The 20,343-nt window shown below is 41.5% G+C and overlaps 1 protein-coding gene across 1 annotated transcript in view; it reads left to right on the top strand.

Moving 5' to 3' along the window:
- Snap91 (synaptosome associated protein 91) overlaps positions 1-20,343 on the top strand; it is a 111,333-nt gene that overhangs the window by 71,474 nt on the left and 19,516 nt on the right. Inside the window, exons 13-22 of the mRNA XM_038321598.1 lie at positions 2,998-3,107; positions 4,945-5,060; positions 10,696-10,710; positions 10,839-11,000; positions 16,034-16,141; positions 16,758-17,030; positions 17,257-17,334; positions 17,499-17,570; positions 17,947-18,030; positions 19,337-19,420. Of these exons, the coding sequence (XP_038177526.1) occupies positions 2,998-3,107; positions 4,945-5,060; positions 10,696-10,710; positions 10,839-11,000; positions 16,034-16,141; positions 16,758-17,030; positions 17,257-17,334; positions 17,499-17,570; positions 17,947-18,030; positions 19,337-19,420 (1,102 nt within the window). The remainder of the gene's footprint in view (positions 1-2,997; positions 3,108-4,944; positions 5,061-10,695; positions 10,711-10,838; positions 11,001-16,033; positions 16,142-16,757; positions 17,031-17,256; positions 17,335-17,498; positions 17,571-17,946; positions 18,031-19,336; positions 19,421-20,343) is intronic.

Raw genomic sequence — 20,343 nt, 5'->3', positions numbered from 1 at the left:
ATTTTTCCTCCAATGGGTATTTGAGTTACGTCCAGATTCTCAGTATGACAGATGACAAACATCATGAACTATTCTGTGAAGTGTCTAGTTGAAGGGCTGGAGAGATGGCTTAGTTATTATGAGCAATCCCTGCTCTTGCAGAGGAGCCAGGTCCAGTTCCCAGCACCCACACTGAGTGGCTCACAGCCTCCAGTGATTCCAGCTGCAGGGGAATCTGATGCCCTTTCTGGCCTCTGTAGGAACTGCATGCACATGGTACTTTTGCGGACAGTTAGGAACTCACAATACACATAAAGAAAAATAAATTGTAAAAAATCTTAAATATTAAAAGAAATAGCCTCTCTGTTTGAGACTCAGCCTTCAGTTTATTTTGGGTGTGCAGCTAGGAGTAAGACTGATGGATCACTTGATTTATATTTTTTGAGAAAAGATTAGGTTATATTTATAAGTGATTCCGCTTTCCCTTAGAACCTGAGTTCTTAAATAGGTGTGTTTTTCTCGTACTTCTGTGACAGCCAAAGCCATATGTATCTGTATAATGTTTTTGCTAATTGGAAATTCTTTTCACACATCATAAATCTCTATATAGATCAGGAACAGGGTGTTATGTGTATTTTAATGATACAGAAAAAAATGGTAGCAGGTGCCTTTGCCCCAAGCATGGCTGTTGGTGTAATCATAATAGTTCCTTCAGCCTCCCCCCAAATTCTGAGCCATCGAAGGACAATGGCGGGGTTTTCCCTGACAGGAGCATGTTCTCTCCCGGGCCTGTAGTTCATATCTGCCACTGGCTATTTTAGGCAGAGGTGTAATAGATGTGCTTTTTTTTTGACACATCTCCATTATGTAATTGCTGCCATTACAGATATTCAGGGATGTCATTATGACTGTGCCAGAGACTCCCAAATGGCATATGCTCTGCCTGTGCCTGACTGGCTATTTAAATGCTCACAGGGCCTGAAAAAAAATTTAAGCAGAAATCTTTTCAATTTTTTTGAAACAGAAACAAACCTGCGTGAAAATATCCAGATTATGACTCCTTAGTGTGGCCAAATCAGGGCTTACTTTAGGATGGTCCTTTTTGACATTCTAGCCAAATAAAAATTTTCTGATTTTTGTTTTGCATAATGATGGTGTTTATTAGTGTTGTGTTTTCTGAGCTCCCACGTTACATTAGAGGTTCCTGTTACACGGCCTTTGTTACGGGCCTTTGCTCACCTTCATTTCTGTATCCGCATTAGTAGTATATGTGGTGTCTTTACAGTCTCCCTGCTACTTTATAAACCGCCACTTTTTCTATGTTGATTTACAAGTATTAGTTAAAAATTGAAGTATTTTTTTTTTTACTTTTTTAAGAGTAGTTAGTGTCCAGCATGGATAATATGCCATTAGCTGTGTAGCTAGTGTTTTCTGATTCCATTGATGAACTTTTGTGTTTCATTGGGAAGCCTTGGAGATCAAGGGGATACAAATTGGAAAGGAAGAAGTCAGACTTTCACTATTTGGAGATGATATGACAGTATACATAAGCGGCCCCCAGAAGACCCGGGTTCAATTTCCAGCACCTACATGCCAGCTCACAACTGTCTGTAACTCTTGTTCCAGGGGATCCAACACCCTGACATAGACATACATGCAGGCAAAACACCAATGCACATAAAGTAAAAATTTTTAAAAAAATTTAAAAAGATTCCTTTAGCTCTGTTGTATTTGAAATAAGGTGGCAGAGCCTGTTTGATCCTGATATTCATGCATTTTATCTGTGCAAAGTTATAGATGCTGGATAAAATATAACTAGTATAATGATCACAAAATTTTTAATTTTCTAATACATAAAATATTAACATTTCTATAAAACTTATAGGAGACGAGATATGTTTGTGTGTTGCCAGGCAGTGGTGGCACACGCCTTTATTCCTAACACTTGGGTTGCAGAGGCAGGTGGATCTCTGTGAGTTTGAGGCCATCCTGGTCTACAGAGTAAGTTCCAGGGCAGCTAGGGCTACACAGAAAAACCCTGTCTTGAAAACAAACAAACAGAAGAATTGCTGTATATGTGTGACCTGTTCACATGTGCACGTGTGTTTGGAAGCTAGGGTTGATACCAGGTAGCTCCTTCATTCTGGGTCCACTTTACCTTTTGAGACAATCTCTCTCACTGAGCCCAGAACTCACAGATCTGTCTAAATTGGCTGGTCCGTGGGATCCAGAGCTCCGCTTGTCTCTGGCTTCTGACCTCTGCGGGGTTACACACACATACTACATACAGCACCTGGCTTTTTGTATAGGTGCTGGGGGAACAGAACTCAGGTCCCTGTGTTTGCACAGGAAGTCCGTTACCAACTGAGCCATCTTCTCAGCCCAAAGGTTTAGATTTTATTTCACAGTATGATGAGGTACAGGCAATATCCTCACATTGTCAGTGACTTGAATCTTTTTTTTTTTTTTTTTTTTTTGGTTTTTCGAGACAGGGTTTCTCTGTAGCTTTGGAGCCTGTCCTGGAACTAGCTCTTGTAGACCAGGCTGGTCTCGAACTCACAAAGATCCGCCTGCCTCTGCCTCCCGAGTGCTGGGATTAAAGGCGTGCACCACCGCCGCCCGGCAGTGACTTGAATCTTAAATGTGAATTATTCCCTGCCAGTTATGAAGTATTTATGTTAAATGTCCAGATGTTGGCGTTATCTGAGATGTCACATGAAGTATATTTAGATTGAGAGACAGAAATACTGGCTTTATAGCTGCTGTCACCATCGACCATCTTTGACAGCTAGATCCCTAATAAGTTTAAGTTCAGTAAATACCTTTATCTTGATTTTAAATACACAACTAGAAGTTTGGCCAACTGTTTTACGTAGTTACATGTAACTGTTCAAACTCGAGGTGTGTTTGGCCCATAGTGATTATGCTCGCAATGGCCTGGGTTTACGGGCCAAGCCCCGTTGCTCAGTGGGATTGCGATGCACCTCTGTTGACCTGAGCTGTGCTCTCCACTTGCAGTCTTCTCCAGTAACAACTGTTACATCTCCTAACTCGACACCAGCTAAAACCATCGACACCTCCCCACCCGTTGACTTATTTGCAACAGCATCTGCGGCCGTCCCAGTCAGGTCAGTTCATGAGTATGTAGACAACAGGTCATTAATATTTTGATTTGATTTTTGTTGTATTTTGTGTACTGTATTGATGCCACAAGGTTTAGCCAGGTGAAATCCAGTCCTGATACTGTGTGACTGGGGGTTGCTTTTGCAGGGTAAAGTAAGTTCTTTGGGGGCTCTTAGAGTGCCTTTAAGCCTGTATCCCTTCGATCCTTGGGGAAGACCAATGCTTCATTCATAAATTGAGAGAAACTTCTGGAAGACTCATATAGGGCAGGTCCTTCAGAGGATGGATGCTATGCAGAGTATTTAATAAAAATGAACTCTTCTGTGAGAAACTTGAAAGGTATTTCAGAGTGCTTCGGAACCATTAACAGCATGGCTGTGCAAGTGTGTAGTAGTCCTAGTACTCAGAACACCGAGGCAGTTAGACCACGAGTTCAAAGCCAGTCTGGACTACATAACCAGTTAGGGGCCACACTGGGCTTTGTGATGAAACCCAGTCAGGTGAGTAAACCCCACAGGTACAGACTGATTGCTTGGCCATGGGAGGAAGTCAGCTAAGGTGGTAGGAAGAGACCGGGTAACGGATGACTGAGTCTCAGAACTGCCTGAAATAAGTCACCAACACATAAGGGCTTCCACAGATAACAATTTTTGGGTCACCTCCTTCTTTCACTGTGAGAGGATTCTAGCCTCTCTTTAGAGTGCGGGTGACTCTCATGAATGCATGCTAGTTAGAGACTTCAATTTCTTTGAGAGACCTCAGTTTTAAGCAGTAACAAATCTATGTACTTCTTCTGTGTTTACTGCGTGCTACACTTGCTTACTTCTGCCTCTTACATGCTTGGTGAAACCAAGTGCTATAATCTTATTTGTGTGTTGCTGGGGACAAACCCTGGACTCCACACATGCCTCCTGATTAAACTTTGACTAATAAACACATTTCCCATTTTTGTTATTTAGTCTAATTGTGTTTAGTCTGTTTAATCCTAGTCTGTTACTGAAGCAGATTTAGGAATTAAGCAATGCCTTCAGGGGTGTAAATGTGGTGGATTCCTCTCTTCAGCTGAATATTTATTGGGCATCTACCATGTAAAAGGGTAAAGATGAAGCCAGATGGGGAGCTTGGGACTCTGAGGGCTTCTAGCCTATATTCAGTGCACCTCAGATCTAGTGTAGCCAGGAATCATAGGAGAATCGTGTTAAAATAAAGATTCTGATGAAGTAATAACAGCATAAGCCTGGAAGATCGCATTTTGAATAAGATTCCAGGACACTAGGGAGTTTGAGCCCATGTTTTAATCAATAAAACAGAATTCTATTTGGAATTTTCACCAGTGGATAAATTTTGAAAAGCTTACTCAAAGAAATATGAGCCCACTGAAAGGCAAACTTGATGTATTATCATCTAATTTAGGGGAAAATAAACTTATTTTAATAGCATATAGTTTATGGATTCTTAAAGACATTTTTTCTACATTTAAAAAAATAGAAAAAAAAAGATAATATCAAAGTTTTGAGTTCCAATACCCTGTAGTATTTTACCCAGCTTACTATTTTTACAAATAAAATTTTATTGAGATGGAGCATAGTGATTGGTTTTTCTTCTGTATTGTGTCTTACTTTTGCTATAATGACAGAGTTGAGGAGTGACAGAGACCACCTGTCCCTCAAAGTCCTTTACAAAAATCTTTGTGTTGCCCATCTATTCCTTTTACAAAGAATTTTTCCAAGCCTCTGTGCAGCCCACACAAGTCTTTGATATTGTCTGCATGGGTCTTTGTTGTAAGGCCCTTTGCATTACAATATTTCAGTGTCTGATTGTGAAGTCCTGCTTCCCTTCCAGCGCTGCTAAGCCATCCAGCGACCTCCTTGATCTTCAGCCAGACTTCTCTGGAGCTGCCGGGGGCGCAGCAGCGCCTATACCACCAGCAGCTGCTGGGGGAGCCACTGCGTGGGGAGGTGAGTGAGTCATACAGGCCTGGGGATCTTGGGGCATTTTCTGTGGTGGTTTTAATCTTGGCTGTTATTGTTGCATGTGCATTCTGATTATCAATAATTGTGTTAGAAATATGGTTGGAAACGCTCAGAATAGCTTCAGCTGATCAGATTACACCTTAAAAGACACAGAAATTCTCCACAGTGCAGTTTAAAAGTTCAAATAGCCATATACTATCTAAATTTGAAACAATAGCATTTTTGTGTTTCTAAAATTTTGTTCTTACGTTATTGTTTTCTAGAAATGGATATATTAGAAGTGTATAGTGCTTGGGTTGGTGTTGTTATTCCCATTGTGTCTGGCTCCATGGAGTTAAAATCTACTACACCTCTGTTTGTATCAGAAAAGGCCTCGCCAATACTGGTCGGCCGAGAGGAAGCACAGCTAGGCATTTCAATTCCAGTGGATTCACTAGTCTAAAAAAAAAAAAAAAACCCAGCTTTTCATAAACATTTGATTAAAATCATTTAAGATAAAGTAAAATTAAAATAATTGTAAGCGCTATGCTCTGCAACAGCAAACTAGCAGTGAGTTTAAGATATGACACAACAGTGAAAGCTTAGTAGCTGAAAAGGAGAGAAACTGACAGATGATGAAGCTAGTCTGGAGGATCCGAGGAGCTGGATATCGATAGGGATTTGTATAATGTCTTAGCCAGGGTTTCCGCTGCTGTGAAGAGACACCACGGCAACTCTTAGAGAGAAAGGGAACCATTTCCCTAGTGCCGCCTTACAGTTTCAGAGGTTTGGTCCATTTTCATCCTGGCGGTCAGGATGGTGGAGTGGAGGCAGACATGGTTCTAGAGAAGGAGCGGAGAGTTCTGCATCTGGAGATTCAGGCAGCAGATGGAGGGACTGCGTACCATACTGGGAATAACTTGAGCATATAAAATTTCAGAATCAGTGTCCTTAATTAACAGTAAGTAACAAAGTCAAATGAAGTTTCATTGCCCTAGATAATTAAGTTGTTGCTGGGTGGGCCTATTAAAGGCGTTTCAGTATCACACCAGAAGCACATTCTGGAGGGGGCTTTCTCTCTAGGAATGTGGAGGCTGCGTGGCACATGAGCTATGTTGTTGCAAAGCCAGTGGCCAGACATCCTGACCATATTGATTGCACTGTGGAGAAGCCCAAGGGACGATTCTGTCTGTGCAGCGCAGTATGTGGGTCAGATGGCAGAAATCGAACATCCAGGCAGGAGGGGCCTCCTGGCTCCTCCACTGGCCCTTGTTGCCCCTTCTCCCTGAGTCTGCCCATCCTTGGGTCTTCGTAATCTCTTCATCTTATTACCACAGTTTGGTAACAAAATTAAAGAACAATAAGCAGCTCAGAATTCAAGTCGACAGCAATAAATGTGAACATTTTAAACATTTAAACATTCTCCTGTACTGAATAGTCAGCTGTTAAGGATATAATTTTTAAATGTTTAAATCTGCTCCTTAAACTTCACCTAACTTTACTACTGCTTTCAATTGAGGAAGGCAATTGTGGCTGAGAAGCCTGCATAAGGACTTTCTTCCTGAAAACACTCATTTGTTCTGAGCTTTAGCTTTTAAATGCGTTCTTTTGGTTTGCTGATGATTTCATTCATACAACGTACTGTTTTCCTGTTTAATAACTTTTCAGATCCATACCCTCAAGTCAGATTTTTCTCAGCCATGAAATTCATACTTAATAAAATATAACAAAAAATGGTTTTAGTTATAAATTTATTGGGTTATATAAGACTTTTGAATATTACATGAATGTGTTATTTTTAATTCTGCCATACATTTAAGTCAGTATATGTTCATACTTTTATTATTTAATTCTGTTCTTTGACAGTTTTATAAACATAATATATTCTGATTACCACCCCGATCCCACTCTTACCTCCTTCCCATCTCTCTGAGTTCATTTTTTATTGCTGTGATAAAACCCCAGGACCAAAAGCAACTTGGGGAGGCACATTTACTTCAGCTTACGCCTTGCCTTACAGTCCAATATTCAGGCAAGTCAAGGCAGGAATCTGGAAGCAGGAAGCCGCGGAAGAATACTGCTCGCTGGCTTGATCAGCCTGCTTTCTTAACCACCCAAGACTGCTTGCCCAGGGGTGTCACCAACTACAGTGAGTGGGTGGACCCTCCCACACATGAAAATGATTATGTGCTTACCTATAAGCCAATCCGATGAAGGCATTTTCTCATTTAAGATTCCCTTTTCTATGATAACCCCTGAGACAAGTTGTCCTGTCAGTGACTTCCCCATCCCAACCAATCCTTTTCCCAGGTTCATGGCTTTGGTTTTGCTTTGTGACTCGTTTAGTTAAATTGGCTCCATCCATAAGAGTATTAGATTGGAACTATGCATTAGAATCTGCTGGGGTCACCAGAGGGTGCACGACTGAAGGCAATGAGTCTCCTCTCCCTAATCTACTGGTAGCAAATAGATTAGCATTGAGGAGTAAGGCCCCCTGAGCCCTTCCTCCAGCGCTGCACTGTTGAGGGTTGCACTACTGTACAGACCCGATGCTGGCATTCGCCGCTGCTGTGCAGTGGCTTAGTATGCCTGATGACAGCATTTCAAACCCTGCTGTCTTCTCACCCTCTTTCCCAGTGTCCCCTGCGCCTTAAAGGGGACACAATGAATACCTCATTCAGGGCTAAGTACTCATCTGTTGCTTATTCTCAGTACCTGTATAGCCATGAGTCAGTGCACTGACCTCCATTCACCTGAAAGAGAGGCTTCTCTCATTAAGGCTGAGAGTAGTGTCTGTCTATGGTATAAACATAAATATTTATAAGGCAATTTGATTCTGGGTATTCCGTTTCCCCTGAGGCCCATGTTCTGCTCTGGTTTGCATTTTTGATGAGGTCTGCAACACCAGGCATAGATTCCCTTCTGGGGAGTGAGCCTTAAGTCCAATCAGAGGGCAGCTGGTTACCCTCATAACAGTAGGGCCACTAATGCACATTTAGGTGCATCTTGCCTGGCACATTGCCTGGGTCAGTCTCTTGATGGCTTTTCTCCTCCAGCTGCTAATCTAGAACCTTCCAGGACTATGGAATCTAGCCAGCAGGGAGGAATCTTACAACTCAGTTCCAGCCTGATTTCTTTACATAATGCAACCAAGGTATAGTGTTACCTTCAGCAGTGGGGTCTTATTGACTAATCCTGGTAGAAAATCAAAAGGAATTGCCAGAGGCTGTGTGGCATGGAGGGCCTCTGTGGTCTCCTTGACTGTCAGCCTGTCAGGAGACGTCCCACCCAGTACCAGCTTTTTCCAGCCGTGCAGCTCATTTCTCTTCAAACTCTTTTTTGGAAAGTAAATTATATTTTTAAAATTAGGTTACAAGATAATAGGTTTCCATGTGGCTTCTCATACCCCTTATTTTCCAGGTTAACCCTCCACCTAGTCCTCTCATCTCCCCTTCCCACCCCCTCTCCCTACTCAGAGCTATCTAATCCCCAGGACTCCCCCCCCCCATTTCCTACATCACACTGTACACACAATGGCCTCCTTCTAGCTTCCTGGTTTCTACAGGGTCTCAATATTGTGTTCACACCTTTTAATTCTAGAACCATTTGGTGATCTTCACCATTGCCCTTGAAGTGATTTCTTTTTCTAACCTTCCCCACTAGAGGGAGCGCGTCTCATTATCAATGCCAAGACCTTACTTAGTAGGCTGGGAAGGCCTTGGAGTGGGCCTGCCTACCTACTTAGGCAGCATCTGTGTCTCAGACAGCCAGAACTGCAGCGTTCATTAGCAACAGAAAAACTGAGGGGGAGATTCATTGATAAGTAATTCTCAAGTTCTAATAAAAATAATGAAACTTAAGAGGCATACAAAATGAAGTAGGAAAGAGTTATCCGCTGGAGTTGAGGACAATGTTTCCTTGTAGATGTGTTTGCTTCATACTTAGTCATGTGTAAAGTATAAAATCAATTTCCCAGTCTTATTTCCTAACATTAAGCCACAACTGCTTTTGAATATTGTAGGATTTTAATTTTATATAACTAGACAATAAAAGGTGAACTCTGAAGCTTATTTGAGCATTGTTATCTGACCTTTAGAAAGGATTTCAATATGCAAGGGTGAAGACCACTTCAGAGGTCCATGAATTCTTTGTAGGGTGATAGCTCTCGACACATTTCCATTTCTGGAGACACATTTTAATGACAGTATTTTTTATATTAGTATAAGACAACAAAATTTCAGCAAATTCATATTTTAATAAATCTAGTTTAAAATTACATATATATTTAGTTTTACTGATAACAAGCCCATTGACAGAAAAAAACCACAGAGATGTTTTGAAATCCCCCTTTGCCTGCATAATAGAGTATTCTCCTTTAATCATAATAAATCTGTGTTTCAGAAGCAAAAATAAATGAGGGACTGTGAGTCTGTGTATCTCACTAGAAAAACACTCAGTTTCCTCTCATACGTACTTAAAGTTTCTGCTTTTTGAAAAATATAAGATTGCGGGTAGGGTTTTATTAATATTGGAGTTAATAACCAGCATGCATTTGAAAAATAACATTATAATAGAACTAATATTTTCCACGTGGATTATTTGCTATAATCAAGTGGTTTTGTGGTCCACTGCCTACCACGTTAAGAAAATCTGGGGTTTGCATGTGTAGGCTGTGCTGAATACACACACCAGACGCGAGAAGGTTTACAGGTGCTTTGAAGTTCATACTCCTAGCTTTCCTTACGGAACATTTGATGTGTTCCAGGGATGGATAAGCCTTCTAAGCGAATTAGCACATTTAGTCTTCATAGCCAGTTGTAGCTCACCGAAGGATGTCTGTTTCTTTGTTACAAGATTTAACTTCTATTTCTTACAGTAACATTTTCTAGCCATTTTTATAATGCAAAAAAGGCCTTTGGTTTTTGTATCTCTTATAAATGAATTGAATTCTCCTACTTTAATTTGTGTCTTTGGTTTTAATCCTTTACAAATAGTGGTTTCAAGGCTATCTAACCACTGACACTTACTAAGAAAGAGCTGCCACGATGGTTTGTTCTGTCATCTTGGCGCAAACGTGGTATCGTGCCTGCGGTCACGTCTGTGGGGCACTATCTGGATTAATGATTGATGTGGAAGGGCCAATGTGGTCAATGCCACCCCTAGACGGTTGGTTCTGAGTTGTATAAGAGAGCAGCCTGAGATACATAGGGAACCCAGTCTCAAAGAGGGAGAGTGGGGGTAGATGGGAAAGAAAATAGAACAGGCAACAGAATTCTGCTGATTACAGATTGGCATCAGTCACAGCAGGTGACGGGGATGCGCAGGGGATAACGAAGGTGAAACTTTATCTTTTGGGATATAGGTTGGGTTTTTCAAAGTTATTTAAGACTCTTAAATAGTCTCTTGACCTCCCTCGCCTCTGCTTTTCCATCTGTAACCTGGGTAGGTTGGTCTGGGGATTGCCTAGGGTCCCTTCCTGTTTGAGAGTTGGTAATGTTTGTGCTCTAATGAAAACTGGCCTGGGGAGGCGCAGGAAGCTCAGGTGAGCCTGAGCCTCGCCCTGCTTGCACATTGGCACGGTGAGATGTTTCAGCCGGAACTCTTGTTTCTTCCTCCGCTGCCACTACGTGGACATGGATAGACCTTTTGGGAGAGGGTGAGTAAAAGCCATGTTTCCTAGCTCCTCCTGGGAGCACCACCTGCAGTGTCTCCCTGTGGCCTTAGGAGTCTGGTCTATCTGTCTTTTCCTCCTCTCCCCTCTGCTCTGTCTCTGGTGAAATACAGATTCCTTGGCTGCGCTTTCCTCTGCTCCCTCTGAAGCACCGATTTCAGACCCGTTTGCACCAGAACCTTCCCCTCCTACTGCAGCCACTGAAGCAGCTTCGGCTTCTGCCTCAGCCACCACAACCGTGACGGCTGTCACTACTGAAGTGGATCTCTTTGGAGGTTAGTCAGTCACTCCACTGCTCCTTCAACTTCTTTCAAGATGGCTGACATACCTGAGCTTTAAGGTGTTTGAATTGCCTTGCACAATGCTAAAAGCATAGCAGGGTGTAAGTACTTTCCCAGTGTTGGTCCGTATACATTAGACTGTGCTAAAGTCATCAGCTTCTCTCCCTGTAGTTCTGGCACCTTTAGAGCAGAAGCTGCGGCCCTTTGAACACACAGATCTTACATCAGGATCTGACTGCTGCCAGACTCTGGCCCACACATGCCCTCCCAGCAGGGCCTCAGTGAGTGATCCCAGGCTTCTGACACATTTAGGTGTGGCGTTGGGGCCAGATTAGAACCAGCCTGGGGAACATTTGAAGACCATGAGAGAGCAATCCTAGCCTAAATAATTTCTGAACATTTAGACCCCCCCAAAAAAATATCTGTGAGGAATTAAAATTTGGATGGCTTGTCAACGAGTTGGCTGGTATACCTACTTTTGATTGTTGTGTCCAAATAAGATGCAGGGTCATCTTGTCTTTGGAACTTTGAAGGCCATCTGAAGTGGCACTTGGCATGCTGATTAAAACCAAGTACAGGTCAGTCTCAGAAAGGATTGATTAAAAATATACTTTTCATGTAGATGCCAATTCTGACCCAGTGAAATTCGCCGCAATATGCCCAGACACGATGAGCATCAGAAGCCAGTTCGTCTACATACTTGAATCTGAGGAAAACCACTATGCAAACTCAGAGAAGTGTGTGTACCACATACACACATCCAAGGGATGTTAGACTCGTTATAGTTTTGTGTTTCTTCATTACCATATAGCATATTTCCCAGGGCCTTTTGAAAATATTGTAAAGAAATTGAAGGAAGCAAGTAATGTTGAAGCCAGGAGAGGTTTGGCGGGTGATGGCAGAATCAGTGCATTCCCTTGGGCATGAGCACTTACACGGACACATACCACTCTACTGTGCAGTGCCCTCGACGCTGAAGCTGTCCAAGACAGGTAGTAGTAGCTAGACACAGCATTTCTCTCAGTCTCACCGAAGGAGTTGCCTGTCGCCTTGCTGAGTCTTCATGCCAACGGGGAGAAACGTGTTTCTTAAAAAGCAGAGAAACGTGGACCCTTGAGCGTTTCCTCTAGCAGGAACCACTGAAAACAGTGCTCTTTGCCAGCATTGTCCTAATCTTTTAAAATTAATTTTTTGTTGTTGTTTTAGCTTAAATTCTTAATATTAACTCCTTCACCCTTGCTCTCTCCAGCGCCACTGCTGGCATTGAGTCTGAGTGGTCTCTCATGCAAGGTCAGTGGAAAACACGATCAGGTTGGACAGCAGTTTTGCACTGCAGCATTTTTTTTTTTTGCAGCTTTCCAGAATAATAAAGCCCAAGATATTTCTTTGAAATGCTGTTTGAGCCATTATGCTATTTGTAATTAGTGTCTGTCAAGCAGAAAAATCTGTATGTTTGTAAACACTCTCATGGTGGCATTATGTTTGCCTTTAAATACAAGTCTTAAGATGAGGTACCACGGAGTCACATAACGAAATACCAAGAGCCAGCTGCCCTGTGTCTTCATCAGTGTCCCTCTGTCACCTGGCAGGGACATGAGTGAGGATGAGCCCTTCTGCAGGTTCCCTCACTTAGTTCATTTCTCCGCTTCGCTCTGTGAACTGTCTCCTGGCCGCAGACATCTGGAAAAGCTCTGTCTGCCACAGTTGGGTCTCTGAGTACACCAGGGCATCGTTTATCGTCTTCAGTAATTTCCCCCTAATCTGTTTCATGTTCTTTCTCGGTTTATAACAAATCATTTAGAGCTTTGACTTAGGTAAATCCTAAACTTAATCTCTGCGGGCATTTTATTGGCCAGCTTAAAATATTTGGGATCTCTAACATGGGTACCAGCCACATTTTGTTTGAATAACTTTAAAATGTGACCTCATGTCATATGTGGGAACACTGGGGAGGCTGTTGGAAGAGAATAGCAAACTTGAGGCCAACCAGAGCTGTGCAGTAATTTCTGGACCAGCCTGAGCCATATAGGAATCCCTCTATCTCAGAGATATAAAACATATTCTTATGAGTTTCTATGTGATGTCTCTAGCAATATAGATTTCTCTAGAAATAAGCATAGTGAGTTTTAATTTAAGGAAAATATGGATATAAAATTTCATAAATATAAATTTTAAACATTAAAGTTTAGAACATTAAACATCATAAGCATTAAGAATCTATGCTTTTTAGTACATTTGAAATGGGAGCTTGGAAGAAATACTCAAATTTATATCTATATAATGTTTTATTATTCTATGTGAGTAGTCCATTTAAGTTTTATATTGTCTTTTCTGATATTAAATTTACTAACTCTTTCCTTGTTAAGGCAAATTTTTAAGAAATAGTGCCTGCTTTCTGTTGTCTTACAGAGCAGAATGATAAGATACGTTGTGCTTTGAGTTTTTCTACAAGCCACAGATTGCTGATAAACGAGAGCATTGCTCTTTTAAAATATCCTAGCTGGGGGCTGGTGAGGTGGCCCATGGTGAAGGTGCCTCTGCCAAACCTGATGACCCGAGTCTCATTCCTAGCACCCACGTGATAGAAGCAGAGGAGAAACTGAAAAAAAAAAATCCCTTTCTACATTCATGTCTTTGGGAAAAGTTTTGGTGAGAATTTGAGAGAAGCTTATAACCTGGGTGACAGCAGGGCCTCTTCTATTTAAGAGAAGCTTTGGTGGTGGGGGGCCAATAGTTAAGTTGCTGATGTTTAGTCTTAACTAAGAAGAGCTGTTGAGGAGATATGTGGCTGATGGGGAGAAGGAAACCTCTCTTAGAAGGTAGCTGCTTGTGCATAGGTAGTGACCGGAAGAACCCAGCCTTCAAGCATCTCCTGGAGCCTGCTACTAATACATGTATCCTAGAAGCCATGAGTACTATAGTGGAAAGGGTGTGGTTTGTGACTGTTCAGTATAGCAGCCAAACACACAAAGCTCCAGCCAGTAGAAATGGGTCAAATTCTGACCCGACCACTTGCTGGCTGCATGGCCTTGATCAAATTACCCAAGTTATTTTTTCAGCTGAAAACGTAAGTTCCATAGATTTTCATGTGCAGCAAGAGGCTCTGAGGTATGTATATATTACGGAATGACTAGATCAAGTTACATATTACTTCACATCATTTTTTTGTGGGTAAAACACTTAAAATCTCTGAACGTTGGTTCTCCTCTTAGAGAATGGAGATAATAAAAGGCACCATGTGAAATAGTTACAGAAGTTAAATGTAGTCATTTGTTCTTGTGGTTTCTGTGATTCTCGGTGCCATTGGCCCCAGCTGTGGATATTTAGGCATGAAAAGAAAGATTCCTGAACTGGGGCATGATATTGGGAGCACTTCCCCCTCCTGCCCTCTGCCTCCCTGCCTCCCTTAGGCTTTTCATGCTGCCCACTAGAGTTGTCTGGAAAGTGGGTCTGCACTGAATCTCCAGTTTGTTCACATGGTTCCTACCCCTAGGATAGCTGAGAGAAGTGGTCAGTTCAAATGGATGTGTGCTCTGTTGGTGTTTGTTGTTGTTGTTGTTGTGTAACAACTCTAGCAGTCCTGGAACTAGCTCTTGTAGACCAGGCTGACCTTGAACTCACAGAGTTCCACCTGCCTCTGCCTTCCAAGTGCTGGGATTAAAGGCGTGCGCCGCCACCACCTCGCCGTGTCGCCGTGCTTTGCTGAAGGAACTTTTAACGCAAATGAGTCTCTTGTAATGTCGTTTTTTATTCCACAAAGCATAAGGACTCAAGATGTTGCTTAAAAGTTTTATACCTAGTCATATTTGTTACTTGCTGCATTCAATTGAGAGGCAAGGACCTTGACCACAGGACTTCTTCAAGCTTTCCACACTGAATGAATCTCTGAGAAAGCAGCTATACTGTGTCATGTTTCCCAAACACAGTTGTCCAGTTCCTCTTAAGGAGCGAGGGTCAGTTTGCTAGGACACATCAGTAGGTACTATAGGAAATCAGAATTGGGATGACAAGTGGCAGGTACAAGTGGATTGATCCCATCCTCAGAAGGCTTCATCTTTGTTCTTGCAACTGAAGACTTTCTGCATTAACTCTGTAATATAATATGTAATATGGTTCACTTGGGGGCAGACACTGGGAATGATTTTCATCTCTCAGCCATCAGTGTATATTTAGGGCTGGGAATGTAGTATGCAAGGCTCTGGGTCCCGCCCCTAGCATTGGAAAAAAGAAAAAGAAAACATAAGTTGGACCTGTCTATATGTTAATGGGGTTCCTTCTGTAAATAACACACTTGCGGTCTTAAAACATGAAATTATATTTTTAATCTGTTGGAAATGAATCACTTTCCAAATAACTAGAAAATATAATAATATTTGAAAACAATAAATGTGAGTAGAAATAAAGACATTAAGCATCATGCCCTATTTTGGTTAGCTGGTTGTTTCTTTCAGAAGAGTTCTTCTTGTATCTGACCATTCTTTCCAGGTTTAGTGAAAACTTTGGTGAATCCCTTCTAAACCTTTCATGTTAATAGTATGTTTTTTTCTCTACACTAGACTAGTTTTAACTTTGGAATATTAGTATACATAGCCACTAACTATTTAATATTATTTGTATAAAGAAAAGACATTGGAATTTTCTAGAAGTCAGAGGTATAAAAAGTTTCAACAAAGAGGTATTATCTGGACATGAAAGTTTAATGTCTTAGATTACATAATAAAGTTATTTTGTGTTTTGATTTTTGCATCCATTAATTTCTAATGAAACATAAAACATGCTTTTTAGAACCCTTATACAATGAGAATCTTGTTGGATCCTGATGGTCTTCAGTGGTATCTGCATGCCTCCATTCAGGTGTTAGCTAACAGGGAGACACGCAAAGAATAATGTTCTGTGATTACCAACAGTGCATGGAAACATTCGTGTTGTATAAGGGAGCTTTCTTCACAACCTAACTCAGTTCTTTTACAATATTTTCTTCTCTTTTTATTCCTTTAATTTCTGTTACTTTAAAAACTGCACCCAAGATGCCTTTGCAGCTTCTCCTGGGGAGGCCCCTGCAGCATCCGAAGGGGCCGCCGCACCAGCTACCCCAACCCCAGTTGCTGCAGCTCTTGATGCATGCTCAGGAAATGGTGGGTTTACACATGAGCCAGTCTGTTGTTTTTCTGTCCTAATGTGAAACCTGCATAGTTAGATATGGCCATATGTTTTTTCTGATTTTATTTTCTTATTAGTGTAAACTGTCATTCATCACAACTGAACAAATAATGCCAACACTTAAAACATTAAGATGATGAAGTGCATACTTATCAAAATTGGCAATTCCTCAAGATTGACAATTTTTCTAAGTGCAAGTATGCTCTCTTAATGTTTTCCCCCTCTAGTGCATTCTTTTATGATATTGAGTTCAAATATATTGGCATGTTTTAATGAACTTTCAGAACCACCAAATTGACTAGATTAGGTGAGAACACAAAAGATCATGATCCCTGAACCAAAACTATAGGCTAATCTCACAGCACCCTACAAAATATTTCAGATTCAATTTGTGGTACCAACTGTATTTTCTTTTTTCTTTAGAAAAACATCCTAATTGCTGACTTCTGCTAATAAGATGTTGACCCTATGTAGCCGAGGCCTAGTTAGTGTGTAAATGTGTGTGAAGTGTCTTTTTACCTGTAGTTACGACTCTGCCTCTCTTGCCTTTTCCTGACTGATGCTGTGTGTCTCCACTTTCCTCTCCAAAAGACCCTTTTGCCCCATCTGAAGGTAGTGCAGAGGCTGCGCCTGAGCTGGACCTCTTTGCAATGAAGCCACCCGAGACCAGCGCTCCTGTAGTTACCCCTACAGCTAGCACAGCCCCTCCAGTTCCCGCAACTGCTCCTTCTCCTGCTCCCACCGCTGTGGCAACCGCTGCTGCCACCACCACCGCCACTGCAGCTGCCACCACTGCCACCACCTCCGCTGCCACCACCGCCGCCACCACCGCCGCCGCTCCTCCTGCTCTAGATATCTTTGGTGGTAATTTGTTGTTGTTACTGAATTTCTCCCATCTGGTGGCTTGAGTCTGGTCCTGTAATGCACTCATGACTCTTATGCATGAAAGCTATAGTTAAATGGTTCTGTAGAAACCATTTGCTACTTAACCCAATGTTCCTCTAAATGCTCCTTCAGAAAACTGGCTATTGATGCTGTTATAGGCTTGATTTTTCAGACTGAGTGAAGGCCTGTGTGTTCTTGGTCTTAGATTTGTTTGATTCTGCTCCTGAAGTTGCTGCAGCGCCTAAGCCAGACACAGCTCCTAGCATAGATCTGTTTGGTACAGGTAAAGCTAAAGCAACCATTTCTTCAACTCCTTTGTTTCTGTAGATGTATCCTTGGTCAAGCCCATTGTAGTTGCTGTGATAATGCATTTGTTAGATGTGTGACTTTGGTTTCAGCTTTCTCTTACTTATTTCTACTTGGTTTGGTTTCTTTCACTTTTGGAAGATGCTTTCTCCTCTCCACCACGAGGGGCCTCTCCGGTGCCTGAGAGTACTCTCACTGCTGACCTCTTATCCGGTGAGTGCTTTGCCAAGGTCAGGCCTTCAGAGCTTTCTCAGGAGGGGCATGGGGTGGGAGTGGGGGCTTATGTGGGGAATGATGATCCAATACCCTATAGGTTTGCCTTATGTGTTTTAAAACTAAGAAATTACTTAAGAGAAGATTCCCATACTGCAGACCATTGTCAACTGGTGAGGGTTATTAATAATTTCAAATATAAGGTTGGCAAAGAAAAAATTCTATTTCCCATTGAAACTTCAATGCTGAAGAGTCAGCTTTCATTTGCTTTCCTAAACCGTTAAGATTTTCCCACCCTCTTCCTGAGGCCACTGTCAGGGCTCTGGGTTTTATTGTTCCAAGGGTGACTTGCATGTTCCCATATTCTTCACTGCAGTGGACACATTTGCAGCGCCGTCTCCTGCAACCACTGCCTCTCCAGCAAAGGTGGAGTCCTCGGGTGTGCTAGACCTTTTCGGGGGTGCGTATCTCTCCTCCTTCTGCCACTTAAGCCATGTGGAGTAATTTCTGTTCTGAGTAGATTCTCCTCTTTCATTCTATTTCTTTTGCTTCTTTTGACTCTCAAGTTGCTTTTATCTCCTACGTGTAAACTTTCAGTTGTCCAGACCTTTTTCCTTCCTTTGCCATCATCCCTTTCATTTTCATTGATTTGTCACAGCTTTCATTGTGTGGCCTAACAAAACCAGAACATTTTTCATGTCAAGTCTTCCTGTTTTCAGCCTTTTTGTTCATCCTTCATCCTGATTTTTTAATCACTTAATTGGAGTTCCTCTCTACTGTTTTCTCAAAGAGCCTGATATGTTAATTATATAAACATTCTTTAAAAAAAAAAGTGGGTACTTCAGAATTGAAAACAAGCCAGTCATATGCCATCATACTCAACACCATGGAGTTTATTTGCATTGAATTTAGTATTTTTAAATCTTTCCAGAGAACTCAGAGATGTTTTTCAGGTTTAAATGTATCTGTTCTTCCTTTGCATAGTATTTGAAACCAGAAATTGATTGTATTTGTGTGCATGAAAAATCTAAAGTTCTTTCCTAGCCATAAACTTGCAGGAAGGAGACAGGTCTGAAGTGAATCATGGGTACCCATAAAAGTGAGTGTCTCTGGGCTAAAACATCATCTTTGCAAATTGTAGCCACACAGACTATCTATTGTTGCTGGAGCATCCTGGTATATGGCATGCTGGATATGTGAGAGTACAATGAAGATCCTCCCAAAGGTGCTCAGACACCTGGGTACACGATCTGCTGCAGCTGCTGCTGAACTGGGCATAGTAAATGTTTAGGAGCTTAAATGGGAAATGAGAAAATTATGTTTTTACCTTTGTTTGAAAAGTTTAAAATCTCAATCCTGTTTTTAATAAATGGTGAAAATCACTTTGAAACAATCATTTGAATAGTGTATCTTTTAATCTTACATCAAGGCACTAATTTTTAAATATTCTAGAACTCTCTTGAGAGGCTATACTCTTTAGAGAAGACCCTGGTGGCACACACCTTCATGCTCTTGGTTTTTTTTTGGGGGGGGGTCCCCAAAGCAAGCAGGAACTGCAAAGTAAGACCCTATCCTAAGATATAAAATAAAACAAACTGCTTAGATCATGGTTTGGTTCACCTGGTCATTTCATGTAGACCAAGGAGGCAGACTCACCATACAGAGTATCATGTCTGTGCATGTCTCTACGTATATCACACTTGAATTGCCTAGTTACTTACTGTTTGACCCTCTTACTTTCTTGCTGCATGATGGATAATGGATAGATGCATTTGGAAGTAGTGCTTCCGAAACCCAACCAGCACCGCAGGCTGTTTCTAGTTCATCAGCATCGGCAGATCTACTAGCTGGTAACTGATTCAATTAAAATGGCATTTTATAAAAGTTAAGTTTGGATATAGTTTTATAAGTAATAGATGCTACATAATTTGCAAGGTATATTTTTTAATTTTTCTTTCAAGACATGAAATTGAAGGCTATGGCGTTATATATAATAGAGAGTTTATTATTTCTTAGAATTTATTAAATTAGTCCTAAACCCACAGTTGTATGTATATAAACCACCCCTGTTGATTCTCTCAATTTTATTTTCAATTAGCTTGTTTGTTTTTATTTGACAAAAAGGTAATGTGCTTTGTGTAGCAATTCTGTCATATAATGGCTTCTCATACTTTTCAGAAGGAATCTGTGGTAAACAATGCTGTAATATTTGACATTTGGTTTTGTAATATGTGAATCACCACAGGAGAAATCATTAGAGATTTCTCCTGTGGAAATGTTGTGACAGATGTCACGAACTTTTTGACAAGCTGCTCATGTTTCTGTCTGAAAACACTGGGTGATCTGAGCTTTCTAGGAAATGGATGGGCACAGTTTGTTCAGGTAGAACGGACTGATGAAAAGAATGGCTCAAGGACGCAAACACACTTCAGACCAAGCATGAGCCTTCCTTGGGGCCAAGACAAAGTGTACTTAATGAGCATCACACTTAGAAAGTAGCCATATGGAAGGCCTCCATCTTTAGGCTTTGACGTAGCTTAGCAGAGAAATTCACAGCATGCTAACCTTGCTTCTAATTTTGCATGAAGGGAGCACAGAACTAGTCTAGCAGAGGCCTCTTGACACTCAAGGGCAGCTTTCAGTGTACCCAGAGGCACTTCAAGGGATGCATTTTGGTCCTCAGGGTAGCAAAAAGTTAATGAGTGTTAGTCACCTAAGCACAAGGGAGTCCCCAGTCTAGAATCCTTCACTTTAAATACCCTGGCAGTCATGT

The sequence above is a fragment of the Arvicola amphibius genome, chromosome 3 (assembly GCF_903992535.2).
Source record: "Arvicola amphibius chromosome 3, mArvAmp1.2, whole genome shotgun sequence".
Lineage (NCBI taxonomy): Eukaryota > Metazoa > Chordata > Mammalia > Rodentia > Cricetidae > Arvicola > Arvicola amphibius.
The sequence above is the reverse complement of the archived record's forward strand: the minus strand, read 5'-3'. Positions and strand labels throughout refer to the sequence as shown.